General features: G+C 45.0%; 1 protein-coding gene across 1 annotated transcript in view; it reads right to left on the bottom strand.

The window, feature by feature from the left end:
- Positions 1-3,096: 3,096 nt before the first annotated feature.
- SUCLG1 (succinate-CoA ligase GDP/ADP-forming subunit alpha) overlaps positions 3,097-19,879 on the bottom strand; it is a 33,235-nt gene continuing 16,452 nt past the window's right edge. Inside the window, exons 3-9 of the mRNA XM_005292460.5 lie at positions 18,344-18,460; positions 17,641-17,853; positions 17,461-17,518; positions 9,551-9,634; positions 7,656-7,807; positions 6,880-7,068; positions 3,097-4,087 (exon numbers count right to left, since the gene is read on the bottom strand). Coding sequence (XP_005292517.2) covers positions 4,061-4,087; positions 6,880-7,068; positions 7,656-7,807; positions 9,551-9,634; positions 17,461-17,518; positions 17,641-17,853; positions 18,344-18,460 — 840 coding nt within the window. The 3' untranslated portion in view covers positions 3,097-4,060. The remainder of the gene's footprint in view (positions 4,088-6,879; positions 7,069-7,655; positions 7,808-9,550; positions 9,635-17,460; positions 17,519-17,640; positions 17,854-18,343; positions 18,461-19,879) is intronic.

Here is a 19,879-nt window from a genome sequence, read left to right as displayed (position 1 = left end):
AAATCAGGCCATTAAAATTTAGGAGGATTGGCCTCTTGGAAAACGATTACATTTAGTCAGTCTTGAGAGTTAGCTTGTCATTACACACAGGCACTCTTTCTTTTTCCATCAGCAAGAATTAAGTTACAGGGAAACAGAAGATCAGTGAACCAAAACTGTAATAAGACTTAATGGTAGAAGGTATTCGCCTTTTCTTTTTTGGGGGGGGGGGTGGGGGGGGTGAGGGAAGGACTAATGTTCCCATTCCAGCCTTTTAAAGTATTTATTCACAAGCACATGAAACATTAACACACCACGGTCTTGAAGCAATTTAAAAAGAAATACATTTTCATAGGCAATGTAACAGCAGCAGGAGCTGACAACTTACATTTGTTAACAGAGTTATACTCTCACTTCAGAGGCAGTTGCACAAATTAAGCTTTATATCAAGGTAAGGATACACTTCACCCACGTCTGTGTTGCAGAGTTCTAGGCTAGCAGAGGCCGTCCTATTTAGGAGAACAGCTAGCTGGCTGCAGGGCCAGCTCCAGGTTTTCATCCACCCCAAGCGACAAAAAAATAAAATAAAATAAAATAATAATAATAAAAAAAAGCCAATTGGCAGCACTTCGGCAGCAGCTCAAGGGTGCCGCGCCATTCTTTGACGGCAGGTCCTTCACTCCCTCTCTTCCTCTTCGGCGGCAGCTCAAAGAGGAAGAGAGGGACTAAGGGCCCCGCTGCCGAACTCCTGCTGAAGACCCGGCCGTGCCACCCCAATAGCGGATGCACTGCTGCCCCAAGAACCTGCTTCTTTAGCTGGTGCCTGGAGTCGGCCATGGCTGGCTGGCTAGCTAGTGAGTATCAGGTGGTGAAGTGTTGTAATGGTTAAAACAGGATCACATGCAATCTAAAAACAAAACATCACTTTTCAGAAGTAGAGGTGGCATTCCATCATGGGATAACTGCCATTAGTTTTATGGTAGCCTGTGCCCCTGAAAAGGCTTTAGTGAATCAGTCTCCAATAGACAGCTTATTACATTGAAGGTGGGCTGGGACGTTGCATGTCATATTTTTAATGGCGTGGAAGTTCATGCAAGCTGAGCAGTAGTTGCCTGATGAGAATTTCCCCTGGGGAAGCACCAGCACACCACTGAAGGAAACTCAACTATTAATAGGCGGTCACTGGTACAGTGGTCTCAAAGCCATCTCAGTTTACGGGTTAAGGGGCAGGTCTACATTTTCATAAATGAAACTTTATAGCTGTAATTTCTCTCCTATTCAGCAAATGTTCCAGATTAAACCATGCATAGGTTGCAAACTCAGCATATTAGCAAGAATAATTAAGTAATTACTATTCTAAAGTCTAACATAAGAACAGCCCTACTGGATCAGTTCAATTGTCCATCTAACCTAGTATCCTGTCTTCTGACAGGGGCCAGTGCCAGCTGTGTCAGAGGGAATGAACCAAATAGGACAATTTGTCTGTTGTTCAGTCCTGGCTTCTGGCAGACAGAGGTTTAGGGACACCCAGAGCATGGGGTTGTGTCCCTGACTATCTTTGCTAAGAGCCATTGATGAACAGATCCTCTGTGAAATTATCCAGTTCTTTTTTTAAACCTAGCTATACCTTGGACTTTCACATCTCATGGCAACAAGCTCCACGGGTTAACTGTTTGTTGTGTGAAGAAGAACTTTTCAACTAGCAATAATCGCACCTCAGATTAACTTCATTAGCTATGATACTACCACTGGTTATTATACCTGCTATTTTCATTGGGTGATCCCTGGTTCTTGTGTTACATGATGGGGTAAATAACACTTCCTTATTCACTTTCTTTACACTATTCAAGATTTTATAGACCTCTATTATATCCGCTTTACTCATCTCTTTCTTAAGCTGAACAGACCCAGTCTTTTTCTCTCTCCTCATTTTTGTTGCCCTTCTCTGTACTTCTTTCCCCACCCCATTTTGTTGTTGTTGTTGAGATGGGGAGACCAGAACTGCATGGGGTATTGAAGGTGTGGTCATTTCATGGACTTAGAGAGTGGCATTATGATACTGTCTGTCTTATCTCTCTTTCCTAATGGTTACTAATATGGTTAGTTTTTGTCTGCCGCTGCACCTGGAACACATGGTTTCAGAGAACTATCCACAATGACTGAGATATTTGAGTGGTAACAGCCAATTTAGGATAGTCGGGATTGTGTATTCCAATGTAAATTACTTTGGATTTATCAATCTTTAAATTCATCTGCCATTTTGCTGCCCAGTCACCCAGTAACTCTTCACAGTCTGCTTTGGACTTGACGATTCTGAGTAATTTTGTATTGTCTAAACTATGCCACCTCACTGTTTACTCTTTTTTCCAGATTATTTATGAATATGTTGAACAGCACCGGTCCCGCAGCTATTTACCTCTCTCCACTGTGCAAACTGACCATTTATTCCTACCCTTTGTTTCGTCTTCTAACCAGTGACTGATCCATAAGAGGACCTTCCCTCTTATCCCATGACTGCCTACTTTGCTTAAGAGCCTTGAGAAACCTCGTCAAAGTCTTTCTGAAAGTCTTGTGCAAACGTGCTATTTATCCGACTCATACCACCTTCAACCATCCAGTGACAGTCTTAGGACAAGTTACTTTTGTAAACTAATCGGAGATGGATATTGCACTTGTACCTAATTAACAGCCCACTTTGTAAATACCAGGGCGATATTGGCAGAGTATGTTTCCAGTGCTTCAGGACTGAGGTTTCCTAGACCTGAAACAGCGGCATTAGAAAACCTGTTCACCACTGACCATGGAGCAGCAAGACAAACTGCAGAGTGTGCTGCTGAAAACCACAACTACCGCTTTAAGTAATAAGGACATGAGGTTTTGGAAGAGAATTGTTATGACATAGCATTTTTCCTTCAAGAAATGTTACATAAGAAGCTAATTTTGGTTTCCTTAGCTGATTTTATTTGTTTATAATGAAAGCCATCCTAAATGCAGTCAGTTCTGATTATGACTTGTAATACTCATTTACAGACACTCAATTTGCTCTATTCCTATAGTAAGATAGGACCTTCGCATGTAGCACTGGTGAATCGTTCACAAGAAATATACCCCGGCAAGTTTGTTTTCAGAATTTTTTTTTTTTACTGCAGCAAGTCCTAACATTATCAGTATTTCAAAACATTCAAAGCAAAGGACCAAGGTTAAAAGATGAAAAGTTAATATAAGCAGAAAGAATTTGATTTCCAAGTTACACACAGTATGAATATGCATTTTCATGGGAAACTATGATTTAAACTCTTGTGAACATAAATATAACTCTGAAATATCAATTAAAGCATTTATGGGGCACTGGCTCCACTCTGGACAAGTGTAATCCTTGTCATTAAAAGGAAGACAAACACTCTGAAGCCTTCCCCAGAAGTTACACAAAATAACAAGCCCCTCACTAATGTGGGGCTACGCTCTGTATAGTTCAGCAGCTCTGAACAATACAATTGGACGTATATCAACATATCCAGCTGCAAGGATCAGCAGGACACACCCTGTGGATCCAAGAGCAGTAATTCAGGGGATGGCATCAACTTTTGCCTAAAGCTCAGATAAACTATTTACTAGTCAGTAATGAGCAACTAAGACTACTTGGTTTTTAAAATGTGTGTGCTTGCCAAGTGGGTAACTTACCTCACTCAATGCATCTTTGTACAAGCTATGTTAACTCAGAGTGCAATGAGTATGTAAATCTCAAGCTATAAAAATGCGCTCAAATGCTTCCAGATAGGGTTGTGCTGGTTTTTTTTTTTCCTCCTCCTAAAAGTAAAAAATGCTGTCTTGCAATGAAAAAAAAAAAAATCACTGAGCTTCAGGAATTCAAAAATCAAATTTAGTGGTAGATTTATTAATTTGCTATGATGTACAATCAGGCGACCATTTCTGAGCAGGAGACATTGAAATAATGTTTATGGCTTTAAAGTCAAATTGAAACCAAGTATCAGTCACATTCAGGCAGCTGAAGATTAGTGGACGACAGATATATAGAGGCAAGGTGCTGTCTTGACTTTTCTGTGACAATGTTCCAGGGGTTTTACAGCAGTTTCCTCTTCTCAAACTCCTAGAGAGACAGAGAGACAGAGAGAGACAGAGAGAGAGAGAGAGAGAGAGACAGAGAGAGAGACAGAGAGAGAGACAGAGAGAGAGACAGAGAGAGAGACAGAGAGAGAGAAAAAAAAAGGAGACATATTACAGTTGTGACAAGAGAGTTTGCCAAAAAGCTGTCAGCTTCAGTATCCTTTTAAAAACACAGGCAAACTACACCAGAATGAGAGCACTTAGAAGAAATGCTATTCCAAATCACACTTATTTGGGTCTGTTTAAAATTTCCCATATACAGATTCACTCATAACTTCATTTTCACATTACAACTTGGTTTTTGTTGACACGTTCTTAAACAGGATATAGCACAGTGAAAATATTGACAGTCTTACATCTTCATTTTATTATTAAATGCATCTGCCTATGCCATTATTTATATATATAAAAATCTCCGCTCCTGCCTTTATCTCAAGTGAAGCTGATTTTTGGAATTAAAGACATGGCAGAATTTTGCTGCCAAATTTTGGAAAAAGATGGTAACAGCAAACTATATATCCACTTCTCACAGTCATTAAACTGATTTCCTAGCCAACCCTCCCCTCCACCTGCTAGCGAGATGGACAACATGCCTCAATTTTCAATCAGAAGCCTGATACACCAACAGGGAAGTCTTAGTACCAAGTTAAAATTGGGAGATAGTAGATTCCACAGGAGAGGAGGAGGAAAATATCTCTCCCCATCTCATACCCCCAAAAGTGCCCATGGCAGATGCAGGAGGGTAGGGGAAAACAAAACAAAACAAAACCAAAACCAAACAAAACCCACTGTGAGGAACCTGTAACACATTAACTCATCAGCCTCATCTAAATAGGATGTTGCAGGGCTCTCCTGTTGTCCCCAGCTGTGGTCTAACATTCTTTCAGTGAATTCTTATAACGGTGCTGCATAAGAACAGCAGTTTGCATTTCAGCTCTTTAAAGAATTGACTAGAAATGGGTAAGACTAATAATTGATTTTTCAGTTCAGAGGCTGAACCAAAAACATCCAAAAGAAATTCTGTTTGGAACTAAAACTGAACTCTTTAGCTAAATTTCAAAATGGTCAAAATGAACTGTTTCAACTTTTTGAAAAAATAAACTTTTCCAAGCTGAAACCCATTTGAATTTGTGAATAGTTTTGCTGACCTGAAAAAAAAAAGCATTTTTTGGTGAATTTCCTATTTGCTGAAGAAGTTTCACCCAGCTTTAGTTAAGACCTCCATTGTAAAGTATGCAGAAATACTGCAGAAAAAGTGCAAATTTTCTAAATATCTTGCTGTGGCAGTTATCCCAAAAGAAAAGCAAAGATAGTTAAAATAAATGTTAAGTGACTGTGTATACTTTGAAAAAATCAGGGCTAGATCCACAAAAAGGCCTTAGGCGCCTACCTGCAGCTGTGGACAGCACAGAGATCCTCAAAACCCCTGTTCAGCTGTCACCTAATGCTGGAGACACCTAAATTCCCTAAGCATCTAAACTTCCACCATTCAAATTCCATAGGCATCCTACTTTTCTGCCAGTGAGCATGCACACAGCCACATCAGTCTAGAGCCCTGTTTCATACCTACACCCCCAGGGGAAGGAACATCAAAATAGGCATTGCCCCACCTATCTCACCTGCAAGGCCCAAACCAATAGGTGCGTTCTGAGCATACCTAAAACAGTCGGGGGGGGGGGGGGGGGGGCGCTCCCTTGTAACTTTCAGCCTTGTGGTTAGAGTACTCATCTGGGAGATCTAAGTTCCGTTGCCCAGTCTGCCCGATGCGCAGAAGGCATTCCAGCTTGGGGCTCCCATCTCAGGTGAGTGCCCAAACCATCAGTCAATAGAATCACTCATTCTCTCTGGACAAATGAATATTTAATTTATACCCAAAGGAACAACTTCAACAGGTGAGAATGAGTCTCCAACACCAGAATACCCCATAGTCCAGTGGTTAGGGGAAATCCCTGCCCCTCTTCTCAACATTTCCAACTGGCTAGCTTAGGCAGCTCCAATGTTGAGCGTGTTGGCTTTTGTGGATCCCATCTGTAGGCTCCTAACTCTCCCCATGAGATGTACAGAGAACCTAGGCTCTAACTCAGGGCTGTGGATTCCACCAGACGACAAGGTGCTTAGAAGTTCAGCATTGCAATTTGCTGAGTGTTGCAATGCCCAAGACCCTTTGTAGATCTATGCAGGAGAAATCAGGAAGGAGTTAAACTTCTGTATGAGGTACATGATTGTTATGAATTGCATGCATGTGCCCAGGGATATGAATTAGCCCTTTTTTTTTTTAAAAGTTAAAATAATTTTCTTAAAATGACATCAATAGACAGCTGTAGAAAAAGATAAGAGTCCATGCACTGTTACAAAGTTACCTAGTATTTGTAATGTAAAAAAACATAAAGGGTGTTTTCTGATCTAGAATCAATTTAGGTTCAGATGATGTTTAGCTGCTGTAAAATAAAAGTGGTGTTAGTCTGTTGCTGAGCCAAATATAATTCTCTGAATTTTGCCACATGGCTTTGACAAAGGAGAACATGACACATAAAGCTGCTTGTGTGAATAAAAACTCAGCTGCAACTGTTATTTAATGGCTTTCTTTGTTCAGCAGAGCCACTACATGCCGAGATGCAGTTTTAAATAGACTTAAATGAGGAAACAGTGTATTCTAACTGTTCACTGGGAAGAAGCAAAACTGACAAAAGCAAAAGGCAGTTTTCAAATGTCCGTTCTGGTTACGCTGGCTAAATGCCATCATTTCAAAGCACTTATGACATCCATGTAACTAACCTTGTGTATAGTGCTACCCAGCTGAGCAGGAGACATACTGACAACAACGCCAGCATTTTGAAGAGCAGCAATTTTCTCTTTAGCGCCACCTTTTCCCCCAGCAATGATTGCCCCAGCATGACCCATTCTTCTGCCAGGAGGAGCAGTCAGACCAGCTATGAATGACACTACAGGCTTGGCATTTGGACTCTGTGGTGAAAGAAGAAACACTTAACATGAAAGAGATGGACTGCTTCCGGCCAAGTGCTCAAGAGGGTAGCAGGGGGGAAGGCAATAACTAGACATCTAGACTAGGAAAACCCTGCAGGTAAGGGATACGAAAGCACTGGCCTAGGATACTTAGAATGGCTTCTCTCAGAAGAAGTGTGTATGTAAACAGCAGTCATGAATATAAAACAGTTCTTCTACAGAGCAGCCATATATGGGTCACAAAACAATTAAAATATAAGCTGCGTTGTTGTAGCCAACTTGGTCCCAAGATATTCGAGAGACAAGGTGTAGGAGGTAACATCTTTTATTGGACCGAGATAAGCTTTGAGCTACCCAAAGGCTCTTCTTCTAGCAGACAGCACTGCAGAATTGTGATCTAAAGTTATTCTCAAGAGTGTCTTTAAACCCTGTCTTTAACTGGCTTTAACTGCATTTTCCACACTTTCTAGTCATGGCTTTTTATTAATTGAGAACTAGACAAGTTTCTCTACAGCAGTAAATGCTTAAAACAAGGTGCACATTTAATGGGGTCTTTTGGAATGAATGGCACATTCTCTTAAACTTACGGAATTATTTTCCTTCAAGAACGCTGCTGCATCTTCTTCAGCATTGCCTCCAATCTCACCAATCAATATTATCCCCTCTGTTTGGGGATCCTTCAGGAAGACATCAAGACAGTCAATAAAATTAGTTCCATTGAAGGGATCTCCTCCAATCCCTGAAAGGAATTAAAACACAAACATGAGTAAATGTGAACATGAACAACCAAGGCAAATTTTATTTCAGTCTATTATTTGTATTACACTGGCACCTAGAGTCCCCCAATCAAGATCTGGGCCCCTCTCTGCAAAGCACTGTATACATAGTACAAGACAATCACTGCCTCAAGTTCTTATAATCTGAATAGATAAAAAGTGCACAGAGTTGGGGGGGGGGGAAGGGAGGAGAAGAGATTATTAATCCCATTTTACAGATGGGAAACTGAGGCATGGGCAGATTAAGTGACTTGCCCAAGGTCATACAAGATGCCTGTGGTAGAGCTGGGATCCTCTCAATCTCAAGCAAGTCAAAGTACAGTTTTAAAAAAGCCACTACATGTTTGGTTGTTGGGAAGTATTTCAAACACTAAAATAAGGCTATGTCTTCACTGTCAAGAAAGGTATGTTTTATAGTGCTATGGATGACTAATGCCAGTTAATTCACTGTCCAATCCAAGAGGAGACAAGGCACAGGTAATTTTTACCTCAATGCAGCTAGGCGAGGTGAGCCTAAGACGGAGGGCATAGTTAACTCACCAAGCAACGTAAAAAAATTATGGCAAGATAACTGACTTGCATTAATAATCTCACTGTAAACAAACAAAAAAACACACACATCTTTTTTGGGCAGTGAAAACATAGGCTAAAACTAAGAGCTCACCAAGTCTGGAAGCTCAATACACATAAGTCAGAGCTTTTTAAAATTGTAGGTCAACATGCATCTGTGTGTGCCAGTCTTTGCAAAACAAATAAGAATGTAATGGACGTGACAACTCACGTTCACCCGTAGTCAGGCTTAAGGAACGTGCTCAAAACTGTCAGTGTGAGGATGCCCAAAGAAAACCTGTCTTTACCACCTTTGTTCCTACACTGTACTTCCAAGCCAGAGATGACCAGGATAATCTGCCACTAGCAGGCAGGAATTGTTGAATGTACTAATTTTAAAACACTGAAAGATAGTTCAATCTAAAGGCTAACTAAATGTATATCTACATTTGAGCTGTCAGGTGTGATCCCCACGCTTTCTCTGCTCAAGCTAGCACCTAAATATAGCAATGTGGCTGCTGTGGCACCTTGGGCCAGCCACCCCAAGTACAAACCCATCCGAGCCCCTGCGTATGTATTCTAGTTAGCCCGAGCCACCATGGACACACTGCCATTTTTAGGCATTAGCTCAAGCAGACCTAGTGCGGGTATCGCACCTAGAAGTTCAAAGGCAGACATACCCTAAGGGTTGTATCATTTAAAAACAAAATACGCAAAGCAACTCTGCTCTCTCAAAACAGTTTCTATGGCTAAGCGCCAGATCTTGATTTTTATTCCATGAACACGTGAGAAACAACAAATATGTGCCCGCATTCTCCAATAGTGTAACATTTTCTATGTTGTGCCTTAAAATAGAAATAAAACCACAGTAGGTTCCTACATATTGGCAGTTTTCCATGCAAGACTGCTTTGGCCAGGCTTTTGATGAACTCAGAACATAAAAGTGTTAGTTAACAGAAAAGGCTTGTTATATTCTGCTGCATCGTTATTGATGCAAAGTGCCTGAGTTAGGTTGGTTGAAAAGGTGTAACATTTCTAACCAAAATTAAAAGGCATTCAATATTTTTCAATAGTTTCTACAATCTAATGTGTTGTGGTTCTTACACACTGACTGGGCCTGTCTGTCTAACAGAAGAGGTTTGGTGGAAGAAACCCACCAACACAGAAGGACTGTCCCAATCCAACTTGCGTTGTCTGATGTACAGCTTCATACGTCAGGGTGCCAGACCTTGACACAATACCTTAAAAGGAAGAAGACAAGGTTGATAGTATTGTATGTAATTAGCTGGTTTCCGGATATGCATAAGTATACATGTTTAGGGATATAACTTTAGAAGATTACAGGGAATATTCAATACTTCCCAGATATACTTGCATACACATGAAGATTCATACTATATAGTATTTAAGATTAGATTTGTCCTCCCCTCTTGCTTTCGGATTGGCTTTCCTGCCACTCAGTGGGGAGTTATCTAAAGTTGTCCAACAAACCAGTAGCACTGGCCAAAACAGCACTCCTCACAGTAGAGTTTTACACATGGAGCCAGTTACAAAAGCAAACTGACAGTGGTTCTCAACCTTTTTAGGCTCAGGACCCATTTGTAAATTTTGATGGCCTATCATGACCCAGTAAATAAGTTTTAATACAAAAAATCTGGCTTACTAAATGTTTCTTAATTGGTATATTCTATACTGTGGGTAACAAAATAAGTACTACATAAGTACATTGTGTACACCACACTGGCGGCTCCTACAACTCCTGCCCAGCAAGACTGGCTCGGCTTGGTTCCCTGCTCTGGGGATTGCAACCATTGGGGCAGTAGTGTCATTCAAGTTTGGCCCAGGCCCCTTGATGGAGGAACAGCTGGACCAAATTTGTGGAGTGGTATTGCGCCTTGGTGCATGAGGTTGCAGTGTCAGTCACTCAAACTTCGTGTGGCTGGTCCCATCCAGTCATTATGACAGAGGGGCAGCTGGGCCAAACCTGAGCACCACTGCGATCACGGTGGGAAGCCAAGCCAAGCCCGGCTAGTCTCGCAGGACTGAAGCCACAGGAGCAGCTGCTTTGAGGTGAGCATGGGGTGGGCTGCAGCCTCCTCCCGGAGTCAGGACACGAACCCCCAACTTCAAGACCTAACCTCCCAGAGCTTCCCACACTACATGACCCAAAACTGAGTTGTCAAAATGTGTCTGTGGTGGGGCAGCTGCCCCACACAGGTAGATGGAGGGTTAAAGCAGTCCTCGGGAGATTGGCTCTTTACAAGCCCTCCTCCCCAATCAGGGGAAGGTTTGTTGGAGCAGCCAATCAGGGCCAGGGCAGCCATATAAGAAGGGCTGCTCAACAGAGCAGAGGCAGTCTCTCCCTGGAGTGCAAAGAACGAATGGCTGCCTTAGAGGAGTATTAGATAGAGCAGTGCTGGGCAGGGTCAGAGGAGCAATAGGGAGCTCCAGCCTGAGGCCTCTGACACAAAGGGCTGGGAAGGTGCTAGGACTGGATTCACCAAGGGGAAGTCGTGCCTGACTAACCTAATTGCCTTCTATGATGAGATAACTGGCTCTGTGGATGAGGGGAAAGCAGTGGATGTGTTATTCCTTGACTTTAGCAAAGCTTTTGATATGGTCTCCCACAGTATTCTTGCCAAGTTAAAGAATTATGGGCTGGATGAATGGACTGTAAGGTGATAGAAAGCTGGCTAGATTGTCGGGCTCAACGGGTAGTGATCAATGGCTCCATGTCTAGTTGGCAGCCGGTTTCAAGCGGAGTGCCCCAAGGGTCGGTCCTGGGGCCGGTTTTGTTTAATATCTTTATTAATGATCTGGAGGATGGCGTGGACTGCACTCTCAGCAAGTAGTGTCATCTGCAAAAACTAGGAGGCGTGGTAGATACACTAGAGGGTAGGGATCGGATACAGAGGGACTTAGACAAATTAGAGGATTGGGCCAAAAAAAACCTGATGAGGTTCAACAAGGACAAGTGCAGAGTCCTGCACTTAGGACAGAAGAATCCCATGCACTGCTACAGACTAGGGACCGAATGGCTAGGTAGCAGTTCTGCAGAAAAGGACTTAGGGGTCACAGTGGACGAGAAGCTGGATATGAGTCAACAGTGTGCTCTTGTTGCCAAGAAGGCTAACGGCATTTTGGGCTGTATAAGTAGGGGCATTGCCAGCAGATCAAGGAACGTGATCGTTCCCCTTTATTCGACATTGGTGAGGCCTCATCTGGAATACTGTGTCCAGTTTTGGGCCCCACACTACAAGAAGGATGTGGAAAAATTGGAAAAAGAGTCCAGCGGAGGGCAACAAAAATGATTAGGGGTCTGGAGCACATGACTTATGAGAGGCTGAGGAAACTGGGATTGTTTAGTCTCCAGAAGACAAGAATGAGGGGGATTTGATAGCAGCCTTCAACTACCTGAAGGGGGGTTCCAAAGAGGATGGAGCTCGGCTGTTCTCAGTGGTGGCAGATGACAGAACAAGGAGCAATGGTCTCAAGTTGCAGTGGGGGAGGTCTAGGTTGGATATTAGGAAACACTATTTCACTAGGAGGGTGGTGAAGCACTGGAATGCTTTACCTAGGGAGGTGGTGGAGTCTCCTTCCTTGGAGGTTTTTAAGGCCCGGCTTGACAAAGCCCTGGCTGGGATGATTTAGTTGGAGATTGGTCCTGCTTTGAGCAGTGGGTTGGACTAGATGACCTCCTGAGGTCCCTTCCAACCCTGATATTCTATGATTCTATGACTGTGGGGAAGTGGCCCAGGGAAATAGGCGGCGGGAGTTGGAGGAGCGGCAGCACGTGGCCGTCGGCTATAGGGTAAACCTCAAATGGAGTACTGTGTCCAGTTCTGGGTGCAACATTTCAGGAAAGATGGACAATCTGGAGAGCCACCCTGGCCGGTGCCGTTGAGCAGCAGATATCAAATAGGGAATCTGATGGTTCCTCTAGCTTCTCAGCCTGGAGCACCAGGTTAGAGGCAACTCTTTTCAACAGTTCCTGATGAGCCTTAGTATCATCCTGAAGAACTGGGTGAGGAGGGCCCGCAATCGCCTCACCAGGTGAAGACGAGGAGGAAGAATCCGGTGCCATTGGGTCCGACGCGTCCATTGGTGGTCCAACTGGCTGATCCCTGGGATCCACATGAGCCTGAGGAGTTCTCTCTTCAGGAACAGCTGGCTCGGGGGGAGGTTGGGATACTGAAGCCGATGGTTTGTCCGAGGCCCCTGCCACAGACCTGAAGGCTGGGTAAAGCCCCATGGGTTCCACAGGTACCAGGCAGCCGGTCACTGGCCCTGGGGCCATGGAGTATGTCGGCAGTACCGCCAACATCGAGGGAGCCACCGGTGCTGGGTTTTGGCCCGCCAGCAAAGACTCCTGCCCGGTGCTGGAAACCGATCCTGAGTGGTTGCTCTCAGGCGACCTCGAGCGAGTGGACTGGCGACCCCATTCGCTGCGGTGCCTATCGCTGAGCCTCGCTGGGAGCTCTCCGCTCAGGATTAGTCCCTTCTGCGGGTCCTCTGAGACCGGCAGCGTTTGGCAGATCGGCAATGGCGTTCCGGCGATCTACACCTTACGCTGTTCAATCAGTACTGGGATCTAGAGCAAGACTGGGATCTGAAGCGGGTCAGCCACCCCGAAGACCTTCCTCCCAACCAAGGGGATCCATGTCACGGGGATACGTACTGGCGAGCTGACGACGGGTGACTCTGCTCCTGGGATCGACTGTCTCGGGCCCGCGACCGGTGCCGAGCAATGGGTGAAGCGCTGGTCTGGTCTCGGTGCTGTTGATGCCAGGAAGGGTGTGCCTCTACAGGCCTTTGCCAGGTCATCGATGAGGAGTGTCTCAAGCCCTGCGGGCAGTGCCCTGAGACCAGAGAACGGCCAAAGCTTCATCTAGCCTGCCTCTCTGCCTTCGAGGCCTGGTGGCTCCGTGCAGGCGGGACGTCCCCAGAGATAGGGAGTGGTGCTGCTAAGAGGGGGACCTATAAAAAGAACCCAAGGCGGGTTTACCCTTAGACTGGGGTACTGCCGCAGCTGGTGTGGGCAGCACTGGCAGTGCCAGGATATCCTGCACTGCCTGCAGGGCCTCGGGCATTGACGGGACCTCTAACTGACGAAGGCCCGTGTCACTGTCCAGTGTGGCAGACATGGATTGGGATGGGCTGGACCGCTCGACCAGAGCTGGGGCCCGACTCCCAGTTGGGAGGTGCCGAGCTGCCCTCCTCTCCTCTCCTTCCCCTTGCGGGATGTAGATCTTCCTCTCCTGGTCTTCTTTTGTCGATTGGCCGGTGCCGGGGAAGGGGATTGGTGACAGTCAGTCGACGGCACCCGTGGGGCGCTCCGCATCGACGCTGCGGTGCTCAGGGCAGAGTCGGACCTCAACTACTCCAGTGCCGGCGTTGGAGCTGACTCCGTAAGGAGAGCTTTGACACGGATGTCTCACTCCTTCTTGGTCCAAGGCTTGAAGGACTTGCAGTTACAGCACTTGTTGCTTATATGCGACTCGCCTACACACCTTCAACAACTGTGATGTGGATCGCTGATGGGCATAAGTTTTTTGCAGTGGTTGCAGGGATTAAAGCATGACCCGTCCCTAGGCCGAGTCCTGTTCAGGACTAACCAAGTCAAACACACTAACACTAAGGGCTGGTCCACACTAACCCCCCAGTTCGAACTAAGATACGCAACTTCAGCTATGTGAATAACGTAGCTGAAGTCGAAGTATCTTAGTTCGAACTACAAGGTACTTACCGCGGGTCCAGATGCAGCAGGCAGGCTCCCCGGTCGACTCCGCGTACTCCTCTCGCGGAGCAGGAGTACCGGTGTCGACAGCGAGCACTTCCAGGATCGATTTATTGCGTCTAGACAAGATGCGATAAATCGATCCCAGAAGATCGATTGCTTACCGCCGAACCTGGAGGTAAGTATAGACGTACCCTAAGACACTAAGGGATAATTTAACTATGTACAACTATTTTACAAGAAAAAGTTCGTAACACTAAACAAAGTGAAAAGGCTAGCTGAAGCAGCAGACGCTCCTGTGTCTGGTAGCAATAAGGAACTGAGGGTGGGGGGAGCCGGCAGCGCCCCTTATACCGTGCCATATGTGCGCCACTCCAGAGGGTGCCAGAGCCAGTCCCCTATGGATACCCGGATACCACTGAAGGAAAAATGTCTAGCAGCGGTGCACGTGGGGAGCACACACACCTAATACGGAATGGACATGAGCAAGCGCTTGACGAAATATTGTTCTCTGAACCTCTGAGGACAGATCAAGAAGCAATGGGCTTAAATTGCAGCAAGGACAGTTTAGGTTGGACATTAGGAAAAAAAAAAAACTTTGAAACTGTCAGGGTGGTTAAGTACTGGAATAAGTTGCCTAGGGAGGTTGTGGAATCTCCATCACTGGAGATTTTTTAAGGGCAGGTTAGACAAACATCTGTCAGGGATGGTCTAGATAATATTTAGTCCTGCCATAAGTGCAGGGGACTGGCCTAGATGACCTCTTGAGGTCCCTTCCAGTCCTATGATTCTATGTACTAATTTAAATCTAGTTCTTTCAAGCCTAATTCTGTTGTTGGATGGTGAAGAGTTTCGCTCAGTCCATGAGAATAAAGGTAATTTTTTTTAAATTGAGATCAAATATCCTTTAAACAGCTGGAGATTAAACAGCAGAAAACAGGCTACTTTTACTTTTTTTAATTGTAGTCTATATTTCTTTAGAGTATTACTAAAATATATTACTATGAAGGGTCCTAAAATCCTTCAGAAATGGGGAGGGAGGGGGAGAAATGGGATGAAAGAGACCCAAGAAGCACATAGCACAAAAGGAGTCAGGGAGAAGGGTGCAAAGGTGCCATAAAGCTCACATTTGCACTCACGGGATTCTTAGAACACTGCTGGCTGTGCTTCCACTGGGGGTGGACAATGCAGATGCAAAAAGATTAAGTACTTCATGGGCCTTGCCCTGGATTCTCTCTCTTTCAAAAATTTTATGAGTATCTGACATCTCTTGCAGACATTTAGAAGAGATTTGATTCAGAAGGGAATACAAGACAACTTGAGATGATACCATTAAACCAATGCTTTATGACTATTAAAAGCATGTATCTACAAAGGGTATAACTACATTCGTCTTTGATTTTTCAATTTCAGGTTTATGGCTACTTTTGAAACCAGAGGCGTGACCCGAATGCTAATACTACTGCAGCCAGCTTCTGCTTTCACCTTCGAATCTGCACTGCAGTGACACTAAACGCAAGAGTTTTGAAGCTTAGCTAGCACACTCCTCTCCTTCTGGTTTTGACTCAGCATAGGGTTACCCCGGACATGTCCGGCTTTTTGAGCTAAAAATAGTGTCCGGGGGGAATTTATAAATGTCCGGACTTCCCCCCCCATGTAGAGCGCGCGCGGCTAACAGGGCAACCGGCCGGATGGTACCACTTACATGGGGCTCCGACAGCCAGAGAGAGCCCCTCCTCCTCTCCCCTGCAGCTGAGATCACTTCCTCCCTTCCTCCCTGCATTCGCAGATCGCCTCCGGCAGTCTGGAGCTCCTCCCCTGCTGCCCAGTGTGCAGGGATGAGCGGCAGGGTAAGGGGGCCAGGGGGTCGGAGAAGGGGCAGGGAGGCTCTGGAGGGGGCAGTCAAGAGACGGGGTGGGTTGGGAGTTCTGGGGGGGGGGTGGATAAGGTTTTGGGCAGTCAGGGTACAGGTAGGGGGTAGGGTCCTGGGGGTCAGGGTGGGGGGGTTTAGGAGGGGGCAGTTAGGGGACAAGGAACAGGGAGGCTTAGGTAGGGGGTGGGGTTCTGGAAGGCAGTTAGGAGCAAGGGTCCCAGGAGGGGGCAGTCAGGGGACAAGGAGCGGGGGAGCGGAGGGGGGGTTGGGAGTTCTGGGGGTGGGGCTGTCAGGGGGCAGGGAGCAGAGGGGTTTAGATGGGTCGGGAGTTCTGGGGGGGCTGTCAGGGGGTGGGGCGTGGTTGGATGGGGCATGGGAGTCCCAGGGGTCTCTCTGGGGGTGGGGGTGTGGATAAGGGTTGGGGCAGTCAGGGTACAGGTAGGGGGTAGAGTCCTCGGGGGCCAGTTAGGATGGGGGGAGGGGGCAGTCAGAGGACAAGAGGCAGGGGGGCTTAGGTAGGGGGTGGAGTCCTGGGGGGCAGTTAGGGGCAGGGGTCCCAGGAGGGGGCAGTCAGGGGACAAGGAGCGGAGGGAGGGTTGGGGGTTCTGAGGGGGCGGGGCTAGGGCAGGACGGGGGCGGGGCTAGGGCGGGTCTCCTCCCATCCTCTTCTTTTTTGCTTGCTGAAATACGGTAACCCTAACTCAGCATGTCCCAACTGGCAGTCAAGAAGAATCATCTCACATGTAAAAATCTTGTGAAGAGTGATACCAGATGGTGCACAATTCTGAAGTCAAACCAAGTGCACCCTGTCTACAATAGAAGCCCAAAAGCTCTGTGTGTAATAGTGCCTAATTTACATGGCATATCGTACATTGTATCTTTAACAAAAAAAAGTTTCTAGTGTTTTAAGAAGGGGAGTGGGAATCAAGACTCCAGACATCCATTCCTAGTTTTGTTATTGACCCAATGTGTGATGCTATCGTCTGTCCTCCCTGCCCACTATCTGAAATATGTACCCTATTCAGGTATTTATCACATACTCATCACCATGGCATATAGGTGCAGACAAATCAACATTCAGTGAGAAGCCTGTTTTCCTCCTTCTTATAAGTTCCCTTCCCTCCTAAAACCCTCCGACTGCTGAGAAGACAAGTGTTTAGGAATTTGGTTCTTTAAAATCCTTAGATAATGTTTTTTAGAGCTCCTTTTAAGAAAACAAAGCGGCCCACATTGCCTCAAGAATCCTTTCTAACCCCTTGCTTGCATTACTTCTGCTCAAGCAATGCCTGTGGCAAAATAAGGGGCTTCAGTCTCCAGAACTGTCAATCTGGCTCCACTGACCATTGCTAAATTCACTAACAACTTGTTACACTGTATACCTATTGCTTAGTTATACGTCATGACATGAAATGATAAACCAACATATTTCAGCTTCAGCATGAATATGCAAGACTTACCAATTCTTCCTTTCTTGTGAATGTGGCCTGGCATGATACCAATTTTGCATTCTCCAGGCTAAAAGAGTAGAAATAACAAATACTTAAAAAAAAAAAAATCACGATGAAAATAATTTTGAAAATTCACCAAAGATGGATTAGTCTCCAAAACATTAAAAGAAATGTTTTTCAAACACTTACATTGATGACTCCAGGGCAATTTGGGCCCACTAGTCGAGTCTTATCCTGACGGATCAGTTTATGTTTAACCCGAACCATATCCTGCTGTGGAATACCTTCTGTAATGCACACAACTAAGGAGATTTCTGCATCAACAGCTTCATTAATTGCAGCAGCAGCAAATGGAGGAGGCACATATATAACGGAGGCAGTGGCACCTGTTTGTTCTTTAGCCTAAATATGCATTAACAAAAAGCATATGAAACATTCAGTAAACCTTAAGAGTACATTGGGCAACTAACACAATCACCAAAGTGTACTCTTCAGTCCATTTATTCATTCAGTTTTTATGATCTATTTATCAAGAGCTAAAGTCACGAGGGATATCGAACACTTTCCATAGAAAATAAAGGTAAGTTGACACCAAAGGACTTGTAGGCCCTTATTTTATTTATATGCACAAATGAAAAAGTGACTTTTAAAATGGAAATTGAACTCCAACTCGATACATTGGTTGTGTCCACTATTATACAGACACTGACCACAGACCATCTTGGTTTTATTTCTCACATACTTTAAAACCAGAACTGTAACCATGACTCCACTCTCAGATTCTGTCCCTCTGCAACTCTGGATGCTAGAAAGTTCTAGAATGTTCAACTTTGACAACCTTCCCACCCCCATCTTTACTGTCTAGTGGTCCATTCAATAACTATACGATTACCTCTTTCACGGTGTTAAAGACTGGCAGGCCCAGATGAGTTTTGCCCCCCTTCCCTGGGGAAATTCCACCTACTAGTTTGGTGCCATATTCCAATGCCTGTTGGCTATGAAAGGTGCCCTATAAAAGATACACAGAAAACTTCAGAAGATGCAAGCCAGAAAGAACACTTTTATACCCCTTTAAATAAAACATTTAAAAACTGAAGGCACATTATGGAACTGTAATTAAGATCAAATATATGCCAACAAGAGAAAGTAAATTAGAAGCATGTCAAACTCAGAATAAAATATAAACTACAAGTTTTGTGTATGCCATCTAAAAGGCTCATTTCAATGTTTGTGAAATTGCAGCATGTTTGTCAAACATTCTAAAGAAGTGTAATAGTCTAAATCAAAATATTGTTTAAAAAAGGAAACCCAATTATTCCCTATTAAAACTGTTGGTACTCTTAACATGTTCCTGTGTTTATATAATCTATGTAGAATCAAAGCAACTTTACGGTTCTAAACTGAGGTGAAAAGAAAAGTTTTGGAATGGGATTTAGAAGAGAGGGAGTGATCTCGATCTTGAAGGGAAATAAAGAGATGCAAGTTTTCTAGATAAATGAGGCAGCACAAGTGAATAAATGAGGACAGAGGAGGATGTCCATGGAAAGGAGGGTGACGTAGGGGAAGAGTGGAGTAAATTCTTGGAGAGATCTGAAAAAGTCAAGAGGGAAACTGTTGTATGTGGAAAAGCTGTGGAGAATGAGGGAGATATTATCTCACTTTCTGGAGAAAGGTAGTAGATTAAGGGCCAACTCAGGGAATAAATTTCTATCGAAAATGTATGAAGACAAGAAGGCTGATGCACAAGCACGGTGCATACAAACCTTTCCGCTGAGAATTCAAACAAAATGCATTACGTTATGAACAGAAAAAAGAATTCTGGGTATTCACATGGAAATGAAGGCTATAATTAGAGGTCATTTGCACTATAGATACACAATATATAGTTACTGCTGAGGAAATTCTGTACCAAAAAAAAAAAAAAAAAAAAAAAAAAAAAAAAAAAGAAATTCTGCACATTTTATTTGTCAATAAATAAATGCGGAGGCTACAGCATGGCAGTGGGGAGCCCAGGCCACTGGCTATATGGAGGTGGGAGATCACCCTGCAGCCCCTCCCTACCCCCAACATACACTTCCCTGAACATGGAATTGGCCACGAGGCTGCACCCGACCCTGACCCAGCACAAGGGCTAGGCCTCCCCGAGAAACACCCCAGGGCCCTGCCCCTCTGCACCAGGCACATCAGGTGTGGGCAGGCAGGTTTAGCCCAGCAGGATCCAAGTGTAGAGGGGCTTAGAGTGGGGGGATCCAAGTGTGAGGGTTCTCTGTGGGGCAATCTGGGTGCAAGTGGCTCAGTGGGGGGATCTGAATGCACAGGGGCTCATTGAGGGGGAAAGGAGGTGTTTCCAGATGCAGGGGGGTCCAGGGGAAGGTGGTTGAGGCTCAGCAAGAGCAGTGGGGGGGGGGCGGGGGGTTGGGGCTTGGCA

The sequence above is a fragment of the Chrysemys picta genome, chromosome 5 (assembly GCF_011386835.1).
Source record: "Chrysemys picta bellii isolate R12L10 chromosome 5, ASM1138683v2, whole genome shotgun sequence".
NCBI lineage: Eukaryota > Metazoa > Chordata > Testudines > Emydidae > Chrysemys > Chrysemys picta.
This window is presented reverse-complemented; position numbering and strand designations above follow the sequence as displayed.